Here is a 22,148-nt window from a genome sequence, read left to right as displayed (position 1 = left end):
AAAAAACCACCCAGAAATACTATTTCGTTACAAACGCATTAATAAAATTTATGTTTAAGCTAACAAGTAAACAAATGTTCGGAATAAACTGAAGTGATGCATATTTCGTCATTTGTAAAGGGACACTAGTAAAAAGAAGCTCTTTTGGCGCAATGCCATCTTGAAACGGAAAGGGGAGGATTAAGGAAAGTAATCCCATTTACTCGTGGCCCGGATTCAGAAATTTCAAATATTTTATTATATTGACAGTTTAAAAACCACGTTGAAACTAAATGCCGGATATATAAAGCCCGCATAACATCTATAGAATTTTGTTAGTTGTTGTTAGGGGAGTTTGTCTATGTCCGGGGTGATGAAAAATAGTTAAATCTCTAAAAATTTTTTCCAAACGCTTGTTGATGCAGCAAACTTCCGTCATCATCACCATCGTACTTTCAAAACGATCCAAATTTTTACCGGACACGGAGCTATGAGAAGTTATCAGTATAGGTTTAAATTGAGGAATGATGATGATTGTCCATGCGATGATATTTTTTCACAGGGTATCGAACATCTGTTATTTCAGTGCCCATTTTTCAGTTTATAACCCCTTATCTTGAAGCAGAATGCAGGAAAGATGGAATACCCTCAACAGATATCCACACTGTAGTTAAAAGTAGTTATCACGCGCCATTGTTCTCCAACTTTGCAGCAATTGTTATTGGACTCATAAAGGTAAGAAACCGAAATCAGTGATTAAACATCCCATTTCCAAGACAAACAAAAATGATTTTTTCCGAGTACCTTAGCCTTGTACATGACACGTACGGCTACTAAATACAGGGGTTCAAAATATATTTTTAAAAAGTTTTTAAAAATACAATTCTGTTTGTGCTATAGAACCAGAAAAGGGATGAATGTTTTCGACTCGATGACTACTCTCGGGTAAAAACCTGAAAAAAAATTGAGTGCAGATAGGTCCTACACATATTGTAGTGGTTAGCACGTTTACCTGCTATGTTTGAGGTCACGAGTTTTGATTCCTGGCAGGAAAGGTGTGTAATATAGTTTTTAAATTTTGATTTGCACTACAACATTTTTTTATTCTTGCACTTAAAACTAAGGAGTGACTACCTTACCTTTTATGTAACGAAAATGATGAAGATATACTTAATTGTATTTCAATGTGGTGCCGTGTGCACCAATGGGTGCGGTTATGGAAATTATTATGATGCTTGGGAAGCTACTTTATCAGTTGGGGATAACAGAATAAACCAGGTAGATGTTCGATGTGTATTAATTACATATTGAATAAAACACATAATTTCGCTATGTACTTCGAGGGTAATGGCAATAACCAAGCTGAACTGCACTATTTTACCACGCCCCGTGGTACTTTTGAGTGTCGTGTTTTGTTCATGACGTCTCCATGGTGGAAATAAAACTGATGTACTCCAGTTAATTGCACTAGATTTGTCGTTCGATTTAGTTTTTATGAATGAATATTCTTTGAGTTGGTCTTGAACAATATAATGTATTATGGTAAACAAAATGCTTAGTTGCTTACTTTGATCGACGCTCTAGATTTCTGGGAAAATTATTTGACGCCTGTGTATGTCAGTTATCTAAGGACGTTGTATCAGCAGTTTTATCAATTCTGTTCTACGTCTGCTAATCACGCCACCTTACTAGGGCCCAAAATAGTCAAATATTTAATATTATTTATTATATACGCCCTGAGGGCTTAAACATTACAGGTATAAAATGAGGAGCGTCTCCAGAATCAAGACATCCGTTTCACTTTTAATTTTAAAAAAGTATGATCATGTATCACTTTTTTATTGGACAAATAGAACTCACAGGAAAAAAAAGGAATGATGAACAAAAGAGCGTGTAAACTGTAACACACTAAAAAACCTGCAAAAGCGGAACACTTTATAGACACGGGACATCTTTTTGACTTCGAAAAAAAGATTTTGCATAAACCTAGAAATTACAGTGAATGAATAATAAAAGAGGCAATTGAAATACACAAACACCCAAATAACATAAACAAAGGCGGCGGGCTAAAATTAAACTCAGTATGGTTAACGCAACTACACATTACAAAAATGGCACGCAATGTGCCAATGCTTTTTTACAAAATACACAGTTTATCCTGAAGATAGCTCTTGCAATGGTAGCCGAAAGTTCGGAACAAATTCCACATACACGGGATCATCTAAAAAATATACATTTCAACAGCAAAATGATATTGAATATTATCAAAGCTTTGCGTATTAATAATAATATATGTTCTATGCAATCGAAGTGTCGATGCAATGTTTTATGCACCACTAGGTATGCATGACCATGAAATGATCATAAATTTAATCACAATTCTATCATGGTTAACTTAATGAGTTCCAAACGAAAGATTTTAATTATTCTTTAGTTCTTAATTTTATTTTAGGTACCCACCCACGATTGAATGAGCTAGATTTGAGCCGAGTTTTGTTATTTCACCTTTTAACGAGCGTTGTTTTGTTTGGAAAACTCTTTGACAATTTTTTTGTTCCATTAGCATTCCCGACCAATTAGAATTCCGGTCCGGACCGAGCATTAAAACCTGGGCCGGCGTTACACAGCGTAGAGATAGTTTTACACGAGCAAAAAACGGAATCAGATATTATTTTAGTCTGAGGCTGACCTGAAAAAAATATACAACTTTTTATGCCTCTTTATAAAGGAACTTTTTCGGTGATAAATAATTTATTGTGGAACAAATTCTCCTTTGTTTTATATTTATTCTACATATAAAAATAGGTAAGCAATACATATTGTATTAAACGATATTCTCGTTATATTGTTAGTTTTGCAATTTAAAAAAATAAAAATAACTAATATTCAATTAACATGAGCCTGCTTATTACCAAACGGATTTTTTTTCCAACCAACCAATAAAATTAAAGTTTTATTTAAATGATGTTTGAGTATGACTTAATGCTCGCAGACTGGCTGGATTTTCTCATTGGCTGGTAAAAGTTTACAAAAATATATCAGTAAATAACAATATTTGAATATCGATTACCTTAAATTATCACTGGAAAAGGGAAAAGAAGATAAATTAAGGAAGAGCAACTACTACTTTACAAAATGATGACAGGAATGGTTGACTGAACAGAGCTGCTTGGTTTAATAACAATACATGTGCCAGCCAGGATTTGCAGACGGTACCACCTGTTTCATGTACCAATAAGTAAAACATCGTATTTTAAAAATGCTTTTTTTCGTAGGCCTTTTTCAATGTACAATAGAAAATTTAAAAATATAGATTACACAAACATCACTCTCTCATATTTAAAATTTACACTTAAAATGTATTATGTAACTTAGTTATTAGACATTTTAATAATAAATATGTACATCTCCCTTCCCCTCCTTATTCTCTCTTCAAGCATTTTTGTCCTTATCCCGCCCAATTTACAGTAACTTAATGTTCTTAAAATTTATATTTAAAAATTCTTTGATTATTGAGTACATGAAAATAACATTTTTATATGTATAAATTGTGTGTATTTATTTGATATGTAATATATTTTCTTTACTAACTTTGTATACTATGTGGAAATTTGTGATTAGTTCTGAGTTTATACACTATATCTGTTTGTTTACTAAAAATATGTATGTAGAACTGTTGATCTCTCTAATAAAATAAAATAAAAAAAATAAAAAAAATAAAAAAATAATAAAATAAAATAAAATAAAATAATATAAAATAAAATAAAATAAAATAAAATAAAATAAAATAAAATAAAATAAAATAAAATAAAATAAAATAAAATAAAATAAAATAAAATAAAATAAAATAAAATAAAATAAAATAAAATAAAATAAAATAAAATAAAATAAAATAAAATAAAATAAAATAAAATAAAATAAAATAAAATAAAATAAAATAAAATAAAATAAAATAAAATAAAATAAAATAAAATAAAATAAAATAAAATAAAATAAAATAAAATAAAATAAAATAAAATAAAATAAAATAAAATAAAATAAAATAAAATAAATAAAATAAAAAGAAAGGACATGTTTGAACAGACGTGATTTAAACAGAGTTACTGTAGAAACATCTTTGATAGTGGATGGGAGACGATTCCCAGTCAAACCGCAAGAGCACTATATGAGAAAGGGAAGAAACTGGAATTGCAGATCGGTAATTAGAGGCAACTTTTAGAATAATTGTATTTTTTGGACCATAAGACGCATTTTTTACTTTGAAAATAAAACTGAAAATTGGGAAGCGTCTTATGGTCCAATGCGTCTTATGGCAGAAAAAATGTCATGTGCTCTGAAGTGTTCAATGGCACTTTGTTATAGGTAATTGAATTGTCCTCCAGCCATCAATAAAAACAGCGTCGAAGATTGTATTTGTTGATTTGGTTAATTTTTGAAGATGACAAGATGACTAGACTCTTTTTGTTAACTGTACTTATAATCTGTAATATTCTACTAAATATTATTAAATATTTGTATATAACCACTTACCGACTTTTCTATGTCTACCGGTTTCTAGACGTACCCGTCTCTAGAACCTTGATGAATTCAAATCTTACATACAAATAATAAAGGGGTAAAAGTAAATAATATGGAAATATTTCACATCAGGGCAGCTTTAAAAAAGAATGTTCCTTCGATCAATAATCAAACAACCTTTCAATAAAGTCCTTTATACGATTTTTCACCCTTAACCGACTTAGCTCCCCCCCTCTACCTTTTTTTAACTATTTTTCAAACAACATGCAATATTTTAGAAATATAATCAGTGCATGTTTGTTCTAATCAGTGCATGTGCTTATTAAAATGCATGTCGTATTGGTTTCATATTTTTGTGCAACTATGGTGAAGGTGTATAGTGGGTTTTGCATGATTGGAGTCCTGACAAAGAGACGGGTATGTCTCAAAACCGGTAGACATAGAAAATTCGTGAAGTGGTTATATAAAAATATTTAATAACATTTAGATAAATATTTATAATAATATTCTAGATTACATTTAGTAATAAATTTTCGTAGTCACGACGTACTAAGTTAAGAATCTTATTCTTATGTGTCCTTCTGGAACCACTATCTCGGGTTATGAAGTGTATCTTTTTTATTGAATGGATGGAATAATACAAGGTTCAGTTAAGAAAAGTACCATTTGGAGAAATCGCCAGGTATATCTAAACAATATCTTACAATCAGAATTTTAAGGTATTGTATTATTCGAATAAGATAAATTCAAACGATTTTACGTAACTGCATTAAAACAATGAATTATTAGCGTATATAAGTAGATGACCACCAGAGATGACCTCCGGAAAAGAAGTTATAAATAACTCTTGTGTAAAAGAAATAGGAATACAATACACATTCGTAAAAACGTGTTTGGTCAAGATTCAAAAGTAGACCCTCATTTTTAATATAACCAGGAATTAAACTAGTTTTAAATATAATAAAAGGCAAAAAGAGTTTTAAGCGAGGTTGTACCAGAATAGTAGATATTAATTAGTAGCCTGATAAATTTGAAATTTTTCGCCGAGGTATAAAGGTATGTTAGAACTATGCAATACAGTGAATATGTAAATATCATGAAGTCAGCGCGTTTTGCCTACCACTCAAAAATTTTCGTGTTTAATTTCCTTCCTAATTGATATGACTTTTTTTTTATTTATTAAGGAAGAACAACAGTTGTTATATAAGAACACAAAATATTAAAAATAGTTATACATCCAGTTTAAGTTTTTCACAAGTATAATGAAATAACATGTTACACAGTAAAGAGAAAAATAATATATTATGTAAGACATGAGAAAAAAAAGAGCTCGTAAGAAGGCTAAGGGATGAGGAAATAAAGTAGAGGAGTGAAGAAGAGGGATTTTCATAATATAGTTGAAAAAAAGTGTTTTTTTTTTAAAGGTGTTTTTAGACCATAATATTTCACTATAGACCCTGGACTGACACCTGAAGCGTTAGACTGATCATCTTACTTTCATGTGTCAATTTTTTCAAGATACTTTTCAGTTGGCGTACCAATGCGGTGCCTTTTGCACCGTTTTGTGCGGAAAAGATATCACGATGATGAAACGTGGGAAAGGAAGATGGAAAGAAAGAGAAAAAAAGAAATATTTAAATATTTAATTAAGTCAATTAGTAGAATTAATATTTGTAGCATTAACTTTTTTGTCAAGCATTTTATTAAATTTCACTTGCAGTAGGTTCTACGTCCAAGGCGTACGGAAAAAAATGAGATAGTGTGTTGTGACACTTTCCGGTTAAGTACATATTCACGAACGTAGGTTATTTAATATTTTTTTAATTTTGAGGCGGCAATTTTCGACGAAACTCAGGCAACGTCAAAATACATTACCGAATTCCTCCCGTGCGCCTTGAACGAAGACCTACATGTACAAGGCAACTCCTAAAAGTATTTTTCAGTTTTTCTACTTTTTCTTGTAACAGTTGATTTCATCAACCATATTTTTAGTGTGTCCAATTGTTTGCTCGCAAAGACCTGTATTTAACCTCCTAGAGAGTAAGTGAAGGCTTATGACTTGTATTGACTGGTTGTTTTGTTACATCAAGTTAAAATGATCAGTTTTACGCTTCAGGTACCAGTCCAGGGACAATTAAAAAAAAAAAAAAAAAAATTTTTTTTTTATTTAAGAAGGTAAAACATGAACAGAAAAAATATAAAAGGAAAAATAATGAAACCCACTAAACCGCGAAACCGGCTTGTCAGCAGATTTCTTATTTTTCCTTTACAAAGAAAAACGTTAGAGAAATTATATAATTCTAAAAAGTAATATAAACATATTAAGAACTAAAAGCATACGTATTTTTACACATAATATATATACAAAAAATAAAAAAGATGATTGTAAACATAAAATGATAATCAATATAAAGCCTCGTTACATATGAGCTATTTTTATTTTTTTTCCTTAAAAGTTTTATCAACATTTTCTCTAAGGATCTGCTTAGGAATTGTATTAAAAAAATTAGCAATTCTATAATGAAGTGTTCTTTGGCTATACTTGTTAACATCTCTCGGTACTGACAAGCTTTCACGTTGTGCTAACCTCGTATTGTGTGTATGTATATACCTTTTCTGGTAGTTACTATCAAATATATATCTTGTCACAAATTTGAGCCATAGAATTGCATTTACGGACAGGCACCCTTGCTTTTTTAAAAATTCGGGTATCTCTTCCTTATCAATTCTAGCTGATCTGTTTATTTATTTAAGAGCCGAATTTTGTAAAGATTGAATTTTTTTAATGTTGGTTTTACAAGAAAGGCCCCAACTGGTAATACCGTACCTAATTATTGATTCCGCTAATGATTGATAAAAAAGTCTTAATGTTTTTATTGGTACAAAATATTTCATTCTTAACATGCTGCAAATAACTGTCCTTAATCTTTGACATAATTTGGTAATATGTTTATCTCATTTAAAAAAAATATCAAAAGTTATGCCCACACATTCATTAACTACACCAACAGTTACATAATATTACAATACCAATGTGAAGACAGTTGAAACTATGAGATACTATATTAATTTGATTTAGTGCTGGTACATGAGGGGATCTAACGTGCAAAATTTTAGTATTTTTCGCATTTATTATAAGACCCATATCATGCAACTATTTAAGAAAAGAATTGTAGTATTCTTATAATTGACTTTCCGCAATAGATGAATGTCTGTGAAAAATTACAAGTGCCGTGTCATCGGCGTAAACATAATGTTTGGCATGCTTAAAAATTTTTACATTGATGAGACGTAAGTAATATATAATATTATAGTTTAAATAAATCATATTAAATAAATATTTCATATCAACCGTGTCGGGAATCGAACCCAAGACCTCTTGCATGGTAGGCAAAAGCGCTGACTATTACACCACGAGACTGTTATTCTGAAAACTCACTCATAACCAGACTGTTCAAAATAACACCTCTTGAATGTTTCAAAACTAAGAGCTCTTTTCTAGGCTGATAACGATTGCTTAGTTTAAAGCTCCCCTTATAATTTGATTTTTCATTCAACCTAAAAATCGTTATTCTAAGCACCCTTTTAATTACAAACATTAAGCTTGATGAAGGTTTTGATTGACAAACTCAATTACTAGTACCCAAGCCCATAAAAAGTTATTTGACGTAGATCAGTAGATAAAGTGGTTTTTTAAAAACCAAACCATACCATAATTATTTTGACGCATCATTCATATTTTCTATTCGAATTAAACTACCAATTAAAATTCTTTTTTTTTATATCATAATATATAAGTTATTTGTAGGTATTTCATTTTGAATTTTTAAATGAAATAATTGTTTTCGTAATACACCTATTTGAACTTCGAAGGGTGCAACATCAATTCGCAGTGTATATCGATCATCTGTAACATGAAGTTAAGGTGATCAGTCTTATGCCTCTGGTTCTAGTCTAGAGGCAGTGAAATATTGCAGTAAAAACACCTTTTTTACATGCCCAAAACCCATTTAAAAAGAGTTTTTTTTCGGTTTCGCTTAAACTAAAAAAACATTATTTTTTTCAATAAACGACTTATTATTGAATATTTTGAATGCAAATATCCGCGATTTTAATTTAATTTATCTCCTCTGGTTTCATTGCGTATTTTACTGAGAGTTTGGCAAACTGTATAGAAGGCTGCAAGTGAAATATTGCAATGTAAAAAAAATATTTCACGTCAACTCTGCAAGATCTAAACCTTAGGCATTAGCATGCTAGTTGAACGCGACAACCCCTAGACTACAAAACGAACTTATCTCTACTCGAATTTTTTTTTCTGGATTTTTAGATTAGAGGCATCGAGCCACTCAACTTTGATTCTGGTTCTATTTCACACACCCAGCTCTATTCTTTATCCACTTGGAAAATGGACCAAAACTGTTATCAGTGTTGTGCGTGTGCCAAATGAATTACGTTCGCAAAAACATTTACTAAAATAATAAGAGGATTTCAAATAATTTATTTAAATTTATCCGAAATAATATATCCGATCTTAATCGTTTCAAATAAATTTTCCTTGACAGTTTAATTGGACAAGATAGTATTATGTTATTCATAGGTTTCTCAATTTGTCTTTCTTTCATTAAAAACTAAAATATATATTTTTGGTTTATTATTATTATAATTATTAATTAAAAACAAAAATTTTTTTATGTTTTTATTAATAAATTTCATAAAAGGTACTCGTACATGTTTTTTGTTTAATTCTATACATATCTACTTTTACACATCTTGTAAATGTTATTGTATTTTATTTTATTCAGAAATCATACAGTCATACAAAATAAGTATTAAAAACAACATTTTTTTAACATAAAAAGACCTATTAAGTTTTCATAAATCAAAAAGATATAAACATGAAATGTGACAAAAAAAATAAATAAATAAGAATTTTAAGTGAGAAAAGAATAATTGTTGACATTTGCGTTTTCCATGGAGGTAATAAAAAAAATAAATAAAAATACCGAATACTCCAAGCCATCCACGCAACTACTACTATCACTGTAACTATCCAAAAGAGACTAACTCTTGTGCTTGGAGAGTGACTTACACTGTTGTAATTGTTTATTATATGAGTTCATATAATTTTAAATACGAGTACATGAGGAAAAAAAAAAAACATGGGAAATATAAAGAAAAAACACAAACAATAATACATTCATACTTATTAAAATTTGATGTTGTTTTTACAAGTGTTCAAAAAATTTCTTTACATTAACGTTTCCCATTACGTAAAAGGAAAAAGCAACTTTTGAGTACATAATATAGAGTGACGTCTTAAACTATTTCGTTTATTTAATTTTTAATTATTAGTATTTTTAGTATAACATTTAAACTGTAGAAACTCACATTTATGATATTCCGTATTTTATCAGACATGGTAATAAGTGCCGATTGTCCTCGATTTTAGGCAATGGTTTGTGGGCATATTTTTCCCTGTTATACTTATATGAGACCATTAACCCGGCTCCTGGGGGACTGAGTCACGTTCACAGTTCTCACAGGAGTATTTTTTATTCAGCGCGTCCATATCGCGGAGGTGGGCACCTTTTATTTCAGTAGACCGGAGTGTGCAGGTGGCTAAGTTTGGACAAGGACTTAGTGTTGCGGGGTATGAAGCGATCCTTTGCCTAGGGCTACGGAAAATGACTTCATTAGAAGTGATGGCGTAGATGATATGCATCAATACGGCAAAAAAGGTGGAAGGGGCACAAATCTTCTCTCGGGTCACATAGACATAGACAATGGATCCATGCTGGTCGAGGTGTGGAACTCATGTCTGTGCCGTCTTTGTCCCGATCTAAGGGAAGGTGAGAGTAATAATTCCTTTACTAAACAGGAGTCACCGGACGTGTCTGAGGCCTGAGATTTTTGATTGCGGGTGCTCCTGTCAGTGGACATTTGCTGAGAACTTCCCTGAGCACGGAATATACATATTTTTTATTGCTTTCGCTTGATGAGGTCAAATTCTTCAATAATTACAGTTTGAGTAGGTATAAGTGGTGGCAAAAGTCGGTTTGCAACCAGTACTCTTTGGGTAAGTCTGCTGCTTTTGGGTGCGCTGCCGATGACTGGCCTTAAGTGTAATCTGGGGGCGTTCTGGTGCTCCAGAGAGTAGTAACTCACGTTTCCTATCACTATCGACATAAGGGGATTTGAAATGGGTGAAGGATTTATTTATCTGTTTTATTTATATTTCCTTTTATCCCTATATTATAGACGATGAGGGGTGGTTTTAGAGCGACAGTTAAAGGGACATTGGAAGTTGTAAATGTAAGTTGTAATGTAAAGTTGTAATGTTCGTGGTCTGCTTCCTCACTCTGTTTTGTTTGCCGTCTATTACGCTATGATACATTCTCACCTATCCTATTTATGCTGTATTTGGGGTTTCGCTAACAAAAACCAGATTTCTGAGATTCAAGTTCTTCAAAACCGAGCTCTGAGAAGCATTCTTGGTTTGAAATGGGATTCCCATGTCAAGGATATTTATCGTAACACAAAAATACTTCCTTTCAAGGTAATGGCACTGTATGACATCACTAACACTATTTCAAACATCATAAACTTTTCTGCTCACACAAATTTAAAACTTACATTTAATCATGAAATTCACAACTATAATACACGACATGCAAAAAATCTTCACATTTCTAAATTTTGTTCCACGAAGTTCGGCAAAAGGTCTCTGGAATACATTGGTCGTATACAATTTAATAAACTGCCTGATGACCTTAAAAATGAAATGTCGAGTGGTAAATCTCAAAGACCAGAAATGAAGACCTATTTCTTGAATCTTTTTGAAAGTGATAGTTTTTAGCTCAGTTTCTGTGAATAGTCTATATATTGTGTTTTAGGTTTAAATGTTTTTCTTTTCTTTTTTTAATGTTAAGTTCACAGAATGTTTTAATGTTTTTATTTTCTTTTTTAATATTAATTTCACAGAATGTTTAAATGTTTTTCTTTTCTTTTTTAATATTAAGTTCACAGATTGTTTGAATGTTTTTATTTTCTTCTTTAATATTAAGTTCACAGATTGTTTAAATGTTTTCTTTCCTTTTTTAATATTAAGTTCATAGATTGTTAAAATTTGTTAAAATTTTTATTGTTTAAATGTATACTTTGTATTGTTACAAGAAATGTACTATTTTTTTTATGTACCGTCCCAAATGAGTTTTCTCGTACAACTCCTGGGAATATAATATCATGATATTCATGTCTTATATGTTTTATTAATAAATAAAAATAAAAAAAAATATTTTGTCGCGCTTTTCTTTCCTGAATTTGGTTAGTAAAGGACGAAATAAAACCAATTCGTTAAGAAAAAAAAATTGCTTGCTTGTATGAGTGAATCCAAAGAATGACATGTAGTCTTTAAAACGGGTTATTCTGGTATGTGGTGGATGCTTTCAATGTCTTAGCGTCGGGTAGCAACCAGCCGTAAAACAGAAACCAAATAACATATCTCCTAGTACGACGTATAGATTGAGGACTAGGGGGTCTGACTCCTAGTAAATAGAACATACAGCCAGTAGGAAAAAGTGCAATTTGTACATAATCAAATATCAATTAACCTTTCAAGCCCTGGTATTCATTCAAATAATACACAAAAATAAAGATTACAAAAAGTAATCACAAAGTAAAGAATACACAAAGTAACAATCGAAATATAAAAAAAACGAATTTATTTTCAAATAACTGATATTCCTAAGAACATCTCTTGTTTTTCTTCTTATATTGCTAATTGGCATAGCATAAAAGTTTATTTTAGTTTAACAGCTGGCAAGATTGTTTATTTGGAACCGAATTCCCGTCATTTTTATAGTAATATTTAAACCAAGTTTTAAATATGTTACTAAAAAATTAACCTAATTTTTTCGAATAAATGTATACTATAGATCTCGTGATCAAATAATCCACGCGTTTTCTGCCTATCATGCAAGAGGTTTTGGGTTCAGTTCCCGACATACTCGTAGGTGACCTGAAATATTTTCTATATATATTTTACAGTAGAAAATTTCTTATCGCTAGGACTGGCACATGAAGTGTAAGATTGTTTATTTTACCTTCATGTGACAAAAGTGATCAAGAAGCGCTGCGATTGGATACGAAAAAGGGAAAACTAAAGTTACTATTTTGTATGACACTAATACACGTTTGAGTTTTTTTAATTTATCATCAGTTGATAACCAAATAAACCTGTAAGAATTTATTGAGTATTGACAAAAAAAAACATATAAATCATTCAAATAATTTCTTGAGTACAAACCACGCACTTTTTTTTCACAAGAATTAGTTAAGTTTTTAATGTTCAGATAGAAGAATATCATTTCGCATCGTTTTAATACAAACAATAGTACTTAATGTTTTACCTAAAGTTAGATTAATATCAATCTAAAATAGAAAATTTTGAATTTCTTTGAAATTTATGGACTAAGGTAAACACACGCAAAAATGCCTGTCTTGTCATGTTTTGTGTGCCTGTTATACACAATATATAAAAAACCTTATTATAATCCCAGATAAAATTAGCTTAATAATAAATGCATCAACACAACTTTTGTCATTATCTTTTCACAGTAATTTATTCAAACTTTAGGAATATTACGAAACTCTTAAGTCATTTGTTTTCATACGACTTCGTATTTGAGTATTCATGCGCGGCGTCTTTAATAAAAATTTGTTCATTTAATTGTCAAATAAAGTACAAAAATCAAAATGAGAAAACATCGTTTTCAACTATAATTTTTTTCAAAAATATCAAACGATGTGGAACTGCGTAAGTACATAAAATACCTAGCGTCGACGTCTGGTTAGTTTGTGTCTTGGCTCGTTAATGGTTAATAATATTTTGACATACAAGAAAAAGTAAAAAAAAACTTCATTAAACATATGTACTGTAATCGGGTTTTGTTGAAGAATCAAAGGATTCAAAAGTAATTATTAACTAAAAAATACTAAATTCATATGATTTATTTCCTTTGAGTTCAGGAGGAAATTGTTTACTTATATCATTTGTCACAAAACTGTTAAAATACAAAAAATTTATTAAATAAAATCACCGTAAAATAAATGCGAAATGCTTACCTGTACAAAACAGCATACATCCAGCTATAATCCAAACAGGAAACTGGGTAGAGTTGTGAGGAAATTGGAAGTATTTCCTCCCAAGTTCTTGGAAGGCTTCATTCCTTAATTTCTCCATTACGTTTTGTATAAATTCATTTCTACTTCACTAATATCAGATCACTTCAAGAACCACTTTCTAAAACTTTTTTAACACTCATATTATTTTCCACTAATCAGTGTGATACATTGTGTTTATCATCAATAAGTATGTCCACATATGTTTTTTCACTTGACATTATTACTGAAAACGATTAAGAAATGCGCTTCTTAAGCTGTATTTAAAAAAAAGGTTTTCAATTCGTCCAAATCTGGGCAAAGTCTGGATTTCACACCTTTGGGAGTTATTTTTACTTTAATATGGGTTACACTTTGAAGAAAGGAGTTTGAAAGACTAAGCATTTATAGGGCTTATGATCTGTCATTGGCTCGTTTTTTTTTTTTCAAAAGGAATAACCCACTAAGCCTCTATTTTGAGGTTTGTCAGCAGGTGGGATAGAGAGGATATTGAAGGAGGTAATGAAAAATACACCACAACACCCAGACCAATTAAGAAAGTAATCTTTCTTGGATTTTTTCTTGCAACTGGCGGGAATCGAACCCGCGACGCCAGTTTCACAGATAGCCGTCAAACCAACTGCGCCACGACGCCCGTCACGGGTTTAAGTGGCCACTTGACACACTTTGTAGCATTTGCCATTCTGTCTATGTTTAAATTTACTTAGTCTCTTAATTTTTCAGTATGTTGTTTTTTGTGAAGTTAAAAAGCTGAAACCCTTATTGATATAAGTGTGATTCATGTGACTGCATTTTTTTATCTACGCACTTAGAAACGCCGGATATTTTTAAATATATTTTCTTCTCCTTGGGCCAGCTTAATGTATCAGCAATATTTACAGTTTGTCTTGATTCTAAATATTTGTATACAAATACTGGATTTCACCACCTAAGGAGTAATAAGGACTTACATATTACAACGGAGTTAGAGAAAATGAGATATTTTCAGGTATTTCCAGTATGAAACAACTGTCAACTCATAAGTCCTGTAAGCGCCTTGACTTTCATATTAGCTTCTTCAAAATATTATCTATACAAAACGTCATACGATTTTAGAGTTAAAACAAAGGAATGTTTAATTTATCGCAAATTCATTTTTTTATTTGGGATTCAACCGCATTTATAAATTATTTATTTAAACAGTAAAATACATTGCAGAGACCCAAAAATAATGACAAACAAGTCTCAGTAAGGAGAAATAAAGGGTCACGCTGTAATATTATAAGTTTATAAGAAAATAAAATGACGGCTTTAGAAAATTACTTGGAAATCTACGAAATATGTAAAACATTTTTTTAGCCCTCAAAGTATCTCATACAGGATCCTAAATATTTTGTAATCTGGGCGTGATATTTTTTTTCAAGGACCCGATTACATCATTTTATTTGGGTTTCAAATCCACGTCTTGTCCATAAATAAGTCTGCTTCAGAAACTTGGCAAATTTAAATTTATGGTTATTTTTGCACTTCAAAATTGTCCGAAAAGAACATTTGCTGAAAGTTTTATTGTGGCTCTAATGAAAAGGGATTTTTTTAACCTTTGGCGATAACTTTCATGCGAAACCCGCAAAAAGTTTCCAGAACAAAAAAACCCGTCGGCGGTTTACAAAAGAACCGGCGCTTTATTGCTTTCATTAGGGATGAAGAGAATGGGCACATTTTGAGGAAGGCTCCTTCTCTTTATACACACTGCGTAAGCGGTAATGGAAAAATACAAGTTAAAATTTCAGTCTTAATACAATAAGCCTCTAGAAAAATGGATCGTAAAGAAAATTTTCAATTACTCTTTCTTATGCTTGTTTTTCGTCGGATCACATTCCATTGCACAAGCGGATGATACGTTTCCTCGTTTTATTACGCCCGTTCGCATCTTACTGTTAATAAGTCCCTTCTTTTTAGCAGACGTACTCGTATCACGATCTTAAATCACATTAAGTAAAGTCACATCAGCGAGAATCTTCAGTCGCTCCAGAGAAACAATGTTAAACTTGTTGAAATACTAAGACATAAAGCCTCGAACTTAGAAAACGAAACAAAATCAGCTCAACATTAAATAATTTGGTTCATGTAATTAAGTAAGTAAGTATTCTAATATGCGTCATGTTAGAATTTCATTTTAGGCCTATTTGGCATTTTTTTTATTTTTTCCCTATTATATATAAACGTTTCATTGGATCTTTTTATAAATCATTACAAATAATTTAATTGGTAAATGTTTTTAAAAATTTTCATCAGCTTTAAAAGGTATATTATTTTTATTTATTTATTATATACTCGACCCAAGCCAATTACATCATTTATATGATGATACATATTTACAAGAAACTGAAGCTACAGGAAAAAACTATAAAGACAAACAAGGGCAGTAAAATAATGGCATATTATATTTTGAAAAACACAATCATAATATAAGACTTTAAGTTAACTCATGCCGATCCTTCTTTATTCCACACTGTTTTAGTGGCGAAGAGATTTGTGTAAAGCTGAAAGATCTACCTATAATAATTCGAAGTTGTGCGATAAATTGACAAATCTACGCCTTCCGGATATTGATGGATACAAATAAAAGTTTATCTTAGACGATTTGATAAATAGCAGATTTTGAAATCTGGTGACACGGTTAAGAACATGAAAAAAAATTGATCTTAACAGAGATGGGACATCACTTATAGTATTAAATATTTTAAAATTGCGTATAAGGTCCATCTCAGTTCTACGTTAATCCAATGAAGACAGATTAAGAGATTGCTGTATTTCAAAGATTAAGAGATTGCTCTATTTCAAAATATGAATTATTAATTCTCTGCAATCCGACCAACCATGCTTTTTTTCTTAGAAAACGGTGTTGGACAGATTTAATATGGTCAATATGAATCCTATAGAATGGAGAACAAATTGAAAAAGCACGTTCTAGATGGGTCGAAATAGTGAGCAGTAAAGAGTTTTGATGGTACTATTATTTAAAAAGTCTATTCATTCATTCCATTGATAAAGCGACGACGTTTGAAGGATTTGTTTACAATATCTTAAATGTTTTCACAATAAGAGAGTTAACTATCTGTCATCTCAATTTAACAGATATTCGAAAATTCTAGTAATATGTTATGTATTAAACTGGGCTTATTTTATAGTTCCCAGTTCACCATTAAGTTCAAATATAGGTGGAAATGAAGGATATAAAAGCAACAAATTTAATATTACAAATCAAGCTTAAGCGATTTTGATCAAAGCCGTACATCCAAAGCAAGCCTTAATGCCTAATATGAAATTAATTTTCCCGAGTCTTTGTAGCATTTATCGGGGATGGTAATACTTTATAAGAGTAACCTTAAAAATCCTTTAAAGGAGGTTTATTTTTACGAGCAGCGCAAAATGGCTTAATTCGTTTTCAGTTCAAGGAAGTGACTGTACATTTTCCGAAATAAATTATTATAGCTTTTGTTCCTTCGTAATTCACAGGGGTGTCTTCATTCAAATCAGGTTCCGTTTTTAACAACAATATTTTCTGGCGATTAAGTGTTTAAATATTTTTATTGCGTGTTATTAAAACGTCGTGCCTAATTAATGGGGCCATTTTGTAGACCTCGTGAGTACAATGAGGGCACATAACGGTCCCAGTATTCAGTTATTCTCCGGGGGAGTTGTGATTTAAGCCGAATTTTAAGCCCGTACCTACGCCATACGACCGCACGGCTTAACAGAGGCTATGAGCTCCTTTCGCATAGCTAACCCCGGACCGCTTTTACACACCATACGTGCTACTACACTTTTACTACACAACATGAGTTATATTTCTCAACTAAAACCAACCAACACATATCTCAGACTTAACATACACGACTATGGGGCATCGGCGCACCAGACAGTACATATTTAAATGGTTTATTTTAGTAATGCATTAATTTTAACATAAAATAACGTTTATCCTTAATAAAAGGATAAACGTTATTTTAGCAGGAATAATGTTAATGTTATTTCACGATTGGCTAAACGCTATAATCTTACTTCCATAATTTCAGCGAAAAAAAAACAACTCTGTCGGCCTCGTGGTGTAATAGTCAGCGTGTTTGTCTACCATGCAATAGGTCTCGGATTTGATTTCCGACAAAGATGGTTTGAAATATTTCTTTTAAATGTTTTTTTCATTCCAGAATATTTTAAAGTCCCTGCAGCACAATCACAAATGACTATCGACGTGCTAATTAGCGGCGTGATAACAATTTTTCACCGTGGTTGTTTATCATATGCGCGGTCACAATGAAACATCCGTGAAAGTTATCGATCGGGATTATTATATTTTTTTAATATTGTCATACTTCAACTTGATGCTTGGCAACACCTAATATTAAATGTCAAAATTCAAAATATTTACGTTTCGCAATGCATAATCAATCACATATTTGAATTTTACCGGTGTAAATATGGAGAATATTCCTAAACTGTAAGTAAAATAATTTAGTTTTATTTTTTTGTTCACAATTTATCATACCATTTATTTGTTTTATATCAAATTGAGAAAGCTATTAAACTAAACAATTTTTAAAGGCGTTTGGCGTTTTGCAACGCGACCGCGATAACTTCAGCGTGTTTATAATTGTTCGTTGTGATCGCTCAAATACTTAGCACGTTTTTTAGCAAGTCGATAGTCATTTGTGATTGAGCCCCAGGACTGGTACCTGAAACGTACCTTCATGTAACAAAAATGATCAAGATACGATGCAATTAGTGTACTGATGTAGTGCTCGACGCACTATTGGAAGGGAATGATGAAGATTCACCTGTATACTTTAATTTTAGATTTGACAACTATTTTCTTTAATTGTGGAAGAACACAGAATTATAATGATTTTTTCCCCATGACCAGGTGGATAAAGGATACAGGTATGCATGTAAAAAAGAACTAGAATTCTAGACGAGTGTTTTTGACTCGATAGCTGTTATCGGAGAAAAGCTTGAAAATCAGTCAATAATTCATTGCATTTTAACTGTGCACTGCGCAAATATCGCGAGCAGCATTGGCAGATTTCTCAATTTAACGCGAACAAAAGAAAGTGTTCACTTTAGTCTACTTAACATTTCATTTTGTAGACGTGTCATAAAATAAAATCATATGTTACGTAAAAGCAAACACAATATCTTTTAAAGCAGAAAAATTTCTTTTGGATGACGTTTAACTTTTACATTTTTTTTTATTCCTGGTGCTCAGACGCTGAAATCTTAGTGGGCATGTTTTCCAGTTTATGTTTTAACTTAATTTTAAGATGTATTTTTTTAAAGTGTATTTTTGTTTTTAAAATTCTATACAAATATATGGATAGAAAAATAAACAAATAAAATAAATAAAATAAAATAAAGATTTGGTGACACCCAATACTTAACTATTAATACTGTGTTTTAATCCGCCTGGATACACAGAATATATGTGTTGTATATTAATCAAATATGTTTTTTTATTAATTATGGCTGTATGGCGATATAGGTTTTCTTTTCAAAAGATCATTATCATTTCCCTCTCCGTATACAGTGGTGCAAATTACACCAAATTGGTACCTTAATTGCGGTGATCGTTTTGATGAGTTTTGATTTTGATTCAGATCAGATTTTGATGATCAGTCTTACGATTTTGGTCCCCGTCCAGATGCTTTGTAACATTGCAGTTCAGAACCACCTATGAAAAGACTGAAATAGAAACTGAAACTTGGACGAGTGATTTTGACTCGATGGCTGCTCTCCGGTAAAAATTCTATGAAAAAAATTTGAATGGAGATAAATTCGCATCGCAGTAAAGTGAGGAATGAACCTAGGAACACGTTTCAAAAATGCCTCTGTGGTGTTGTGGTCAAGATGCTTGACTCACACTCGGAAGTTCTGGGTTCGATTCCCGGTGAGAACACAAAAAATAAATGTGATGTTTCTCAAGCCTAAGTGTTTTGTGATGTAATTACCACTGTCATTGCATGTTGTGATGCAAAAAAATGTACTCAGTATTCCAATGATTAAGGTCCCAAATCGATTCCTCGCAGGGTAAACGTGAAAAATTATATTTTAATGTTGGTTTTACATTTTAAATAGATATTTATTAAAACTTTTTATTTTCAACAACCTGATTGTTATTTTGGGAACAGTAAAGTATTATAGTCAAAACAATATTTCTATGCCGGTAATTGAACTCGTGGCCAGGAACATGCATTAACGTATCCGATAAACTGAAAACGCTAACCATTTAACCACAAAACAGGCGTGAATCATTATATATTTTTAAATAATTATAAATTAACTACGGTTGGAATGTTGGTGAATATGAGTGGAACTATATCGGCCTCGTGGTGTAATAGTCAGCGCGTTTGCCTCCCATGCAAGAGGTCTCGGGTTTAATTCCTGACATGATTGATATGAAATATTTATTTAAAAGGGTGTTTTTACACTAGAATATTACATAGTCCCTGGACAGGCACCTGAAGCATAGTACTGATCTTCATGTAACAAAAATTATCAAGATACGCTGTGATTGGTGTACCAATGCAGTGCCCAATGCACCATCAGGTGCGGAAAGGGGGTGATGATGTTGATTTGTATATTTATTAAATATTGCACGATTGGTGCACTAATACAGTATATGCACAATTAGGTGCGGAAAGGGAATAATTATTATGATAATGGTTAGAATATAAAAGTTTATACCTAACACAGAAAAAAATTTCACCACTAGGCCACGGGGTTTGTTAATATATGGTATTTTCAAATAATGAAAAATCCTACAAATATTTGTTTATTTAACGGAATATTCCAAATTTACAAAAGATACGTATTATATCATACGCCGAATAAAGCTTTGAAATTTTCTGTAATCAATACGCTGGCGCCATTGCTTGAAAAACGATATTTTCATACAACTTATTGGAAAACGCAAGTGACAGTTCTATTGAAAAGAAAATTTGAAAATGAAAAACCAGAGGAAATATTTTAGCTGAACTGAAAAACCTATAGTTTTGATAATTAAAAATTACCTAAGTAATTATTTCATAAATATTTTTATTTTTAATTTTTTCTTCACAAATTTTACTATTCATTGGATCAATGCCCGAAAATTCTGAATCACTCATGGAATTACTGCTCAATTTCTTATCCGACCACAATTATTTTTGTCCCGACCCTTCTAAGTATTTTCTTATGAATTATAAGAACTCTGATTTGTATCCTTCAAAAATTACAAATTTTCTATTTTTGTATAATATTTTATATAATTCTAAATTGCTCGAGGCTCAAGTTGTGATTCCGTTAGTCACGGACTCCAAAACAGAGGGTCCGAGGTTCAATTATCACCCTGTCATAACTTGTTTCCCATTTGCCAACATGGTTATTTATGACTAAAAGAAAATTACCCTCAAATTGAAATATTTGGGAAAATTATGAGAACGCAAAAAATTCAACCGATGTTTTTCTCTTTTAAGATATATAATGCGTTTTTTATTTGTATTCTACTGTAAATATTAGATGTTTTTAAGTGAAATAGTAAAATTAAATTTAGGAATTTTTCTTCAATTCGTGATTTGCGTTTTCATTCAGGAAATACAAATGTTTGTTTAAAGAGAATGTTTGTTTTTCTTATCATCCAAAGCATTTTTTAATCAAAGAATATCTTTACATTCCAAACGTTGAGTTGGTATGTTATACCCAAACGAAAACGTAAATTTATTCGACTTGAACTTTTACATATATATTGAATTCAGGGTGGTTTTGGGCAGAAAATTTCAGTTTATGTAAAAAATCAAAGAAAACTCGTATACGTAGAAATATTTTTATACATAATGTACTTTTATATATTTTTTTAAAGCTTACCCTTATATTATTGATAGTTATTAAGTTGATTACTTAATTACGTCAATATGTTTCTTTAATCAACGTCAATCACGTTTAAAACTCACTTCAATCAACTGTCAAACGTAATTGTCCACTGATAAAAAACATTTTATCGTGATGCTCGTTTAATTAATCGAATGATGTATTTTAATTATTGTAACTTCACTCGTATACATTATTTACCTTAAAACTTATCGGTAACTCAAAATAACTTTCAAATTAAATTCACATTTCAAATGTCAATTTTTTGACGCTAAAATAAACGTTCATAAGGCGATCGGAATCGACGTTGAATTAGGCTCTAGGCGGGTAGACTCGAATTCAAAGAAATAAGGGTTTCTATATGCGACAGCAGTGTCCCGATCGGCCGCCGGGTTAAGACTGGCGCTAGCGTACGCGATCGGGTATCTCCGCCACCCGCCCGATCATTCCCGACCTACGATTCTCCTCCGCCTTTCCCTTCGCCACCCGGGAAAAGCACCCAGCGCCGTAAATTCTCGGTTATACCCGAGCGGGTTCTCCGTTCTTAAAGTCATTCAAAGAAACTCATATATGTATTCCTTTAGAAG

The 22,148-nt window shown here is 31.3% G+C and overlaps 1 protein-coding gene across 3 annotated transcripts in view; it reads right to left on the bottom strand.

Annotated features, from left to right (window-relative positions):
- LOC148278294 (zwei Ig domain protein zig-8-like) overlaps positions 1 to 21,939 on the bottom strand; it is a 144,665-nt gene extending 122,726 nt beyond the window's left edge. For 2 of the 3 annotated variants that reach the window (XM_088231630.1, XM_088231633.1), the window contains exons 1-2: positions 21,559 to 21,939; positions 13,624 to 13,906 (exon numbers count right to left, since the gene is read on the bottom strand). In XM_088231630.1, the coding sequence (XP_088087756.1) occupies positions 13,624 to 13,741 (118 nt within the window). In that variant the 5' untranslated portion in view covers positions 13,742 to 13,906; positions 21,559 to 21,939. The remainder of the gene's footprint in view (positions 1 to 13,623; positions 13,907 to 21,558) is intronic. The other variant, XM_088231631.1, reaches the window with a different exon arrangement.
- Between the last annotated feature and the right edge of the window lie 209 nt (positions 21,940 to 22,148).

This window comes from Micrasema longulum, unplaced genomic scaffold (genome assembly GCF_059751315.1).
Source record: "Micrasema longulum isolate JH-2025_06_02 unplaced genomic scaffold, ASM5975131v1 h1tg000898l, whole genome shotgun sequence".
Taxonomy (NCBI): domain Eukaryota; kingdom Metazoa; phylum Arthropoda; class Insecta; order Trichoptera; family Brachycentridae; genus Micrasema; species Micrasema longulum.
The sequence above is the reverse complement of the archived record's forward strand: the minus strand, read 5'-3'. Positions and strand labels throughout refer to the sequence as shown.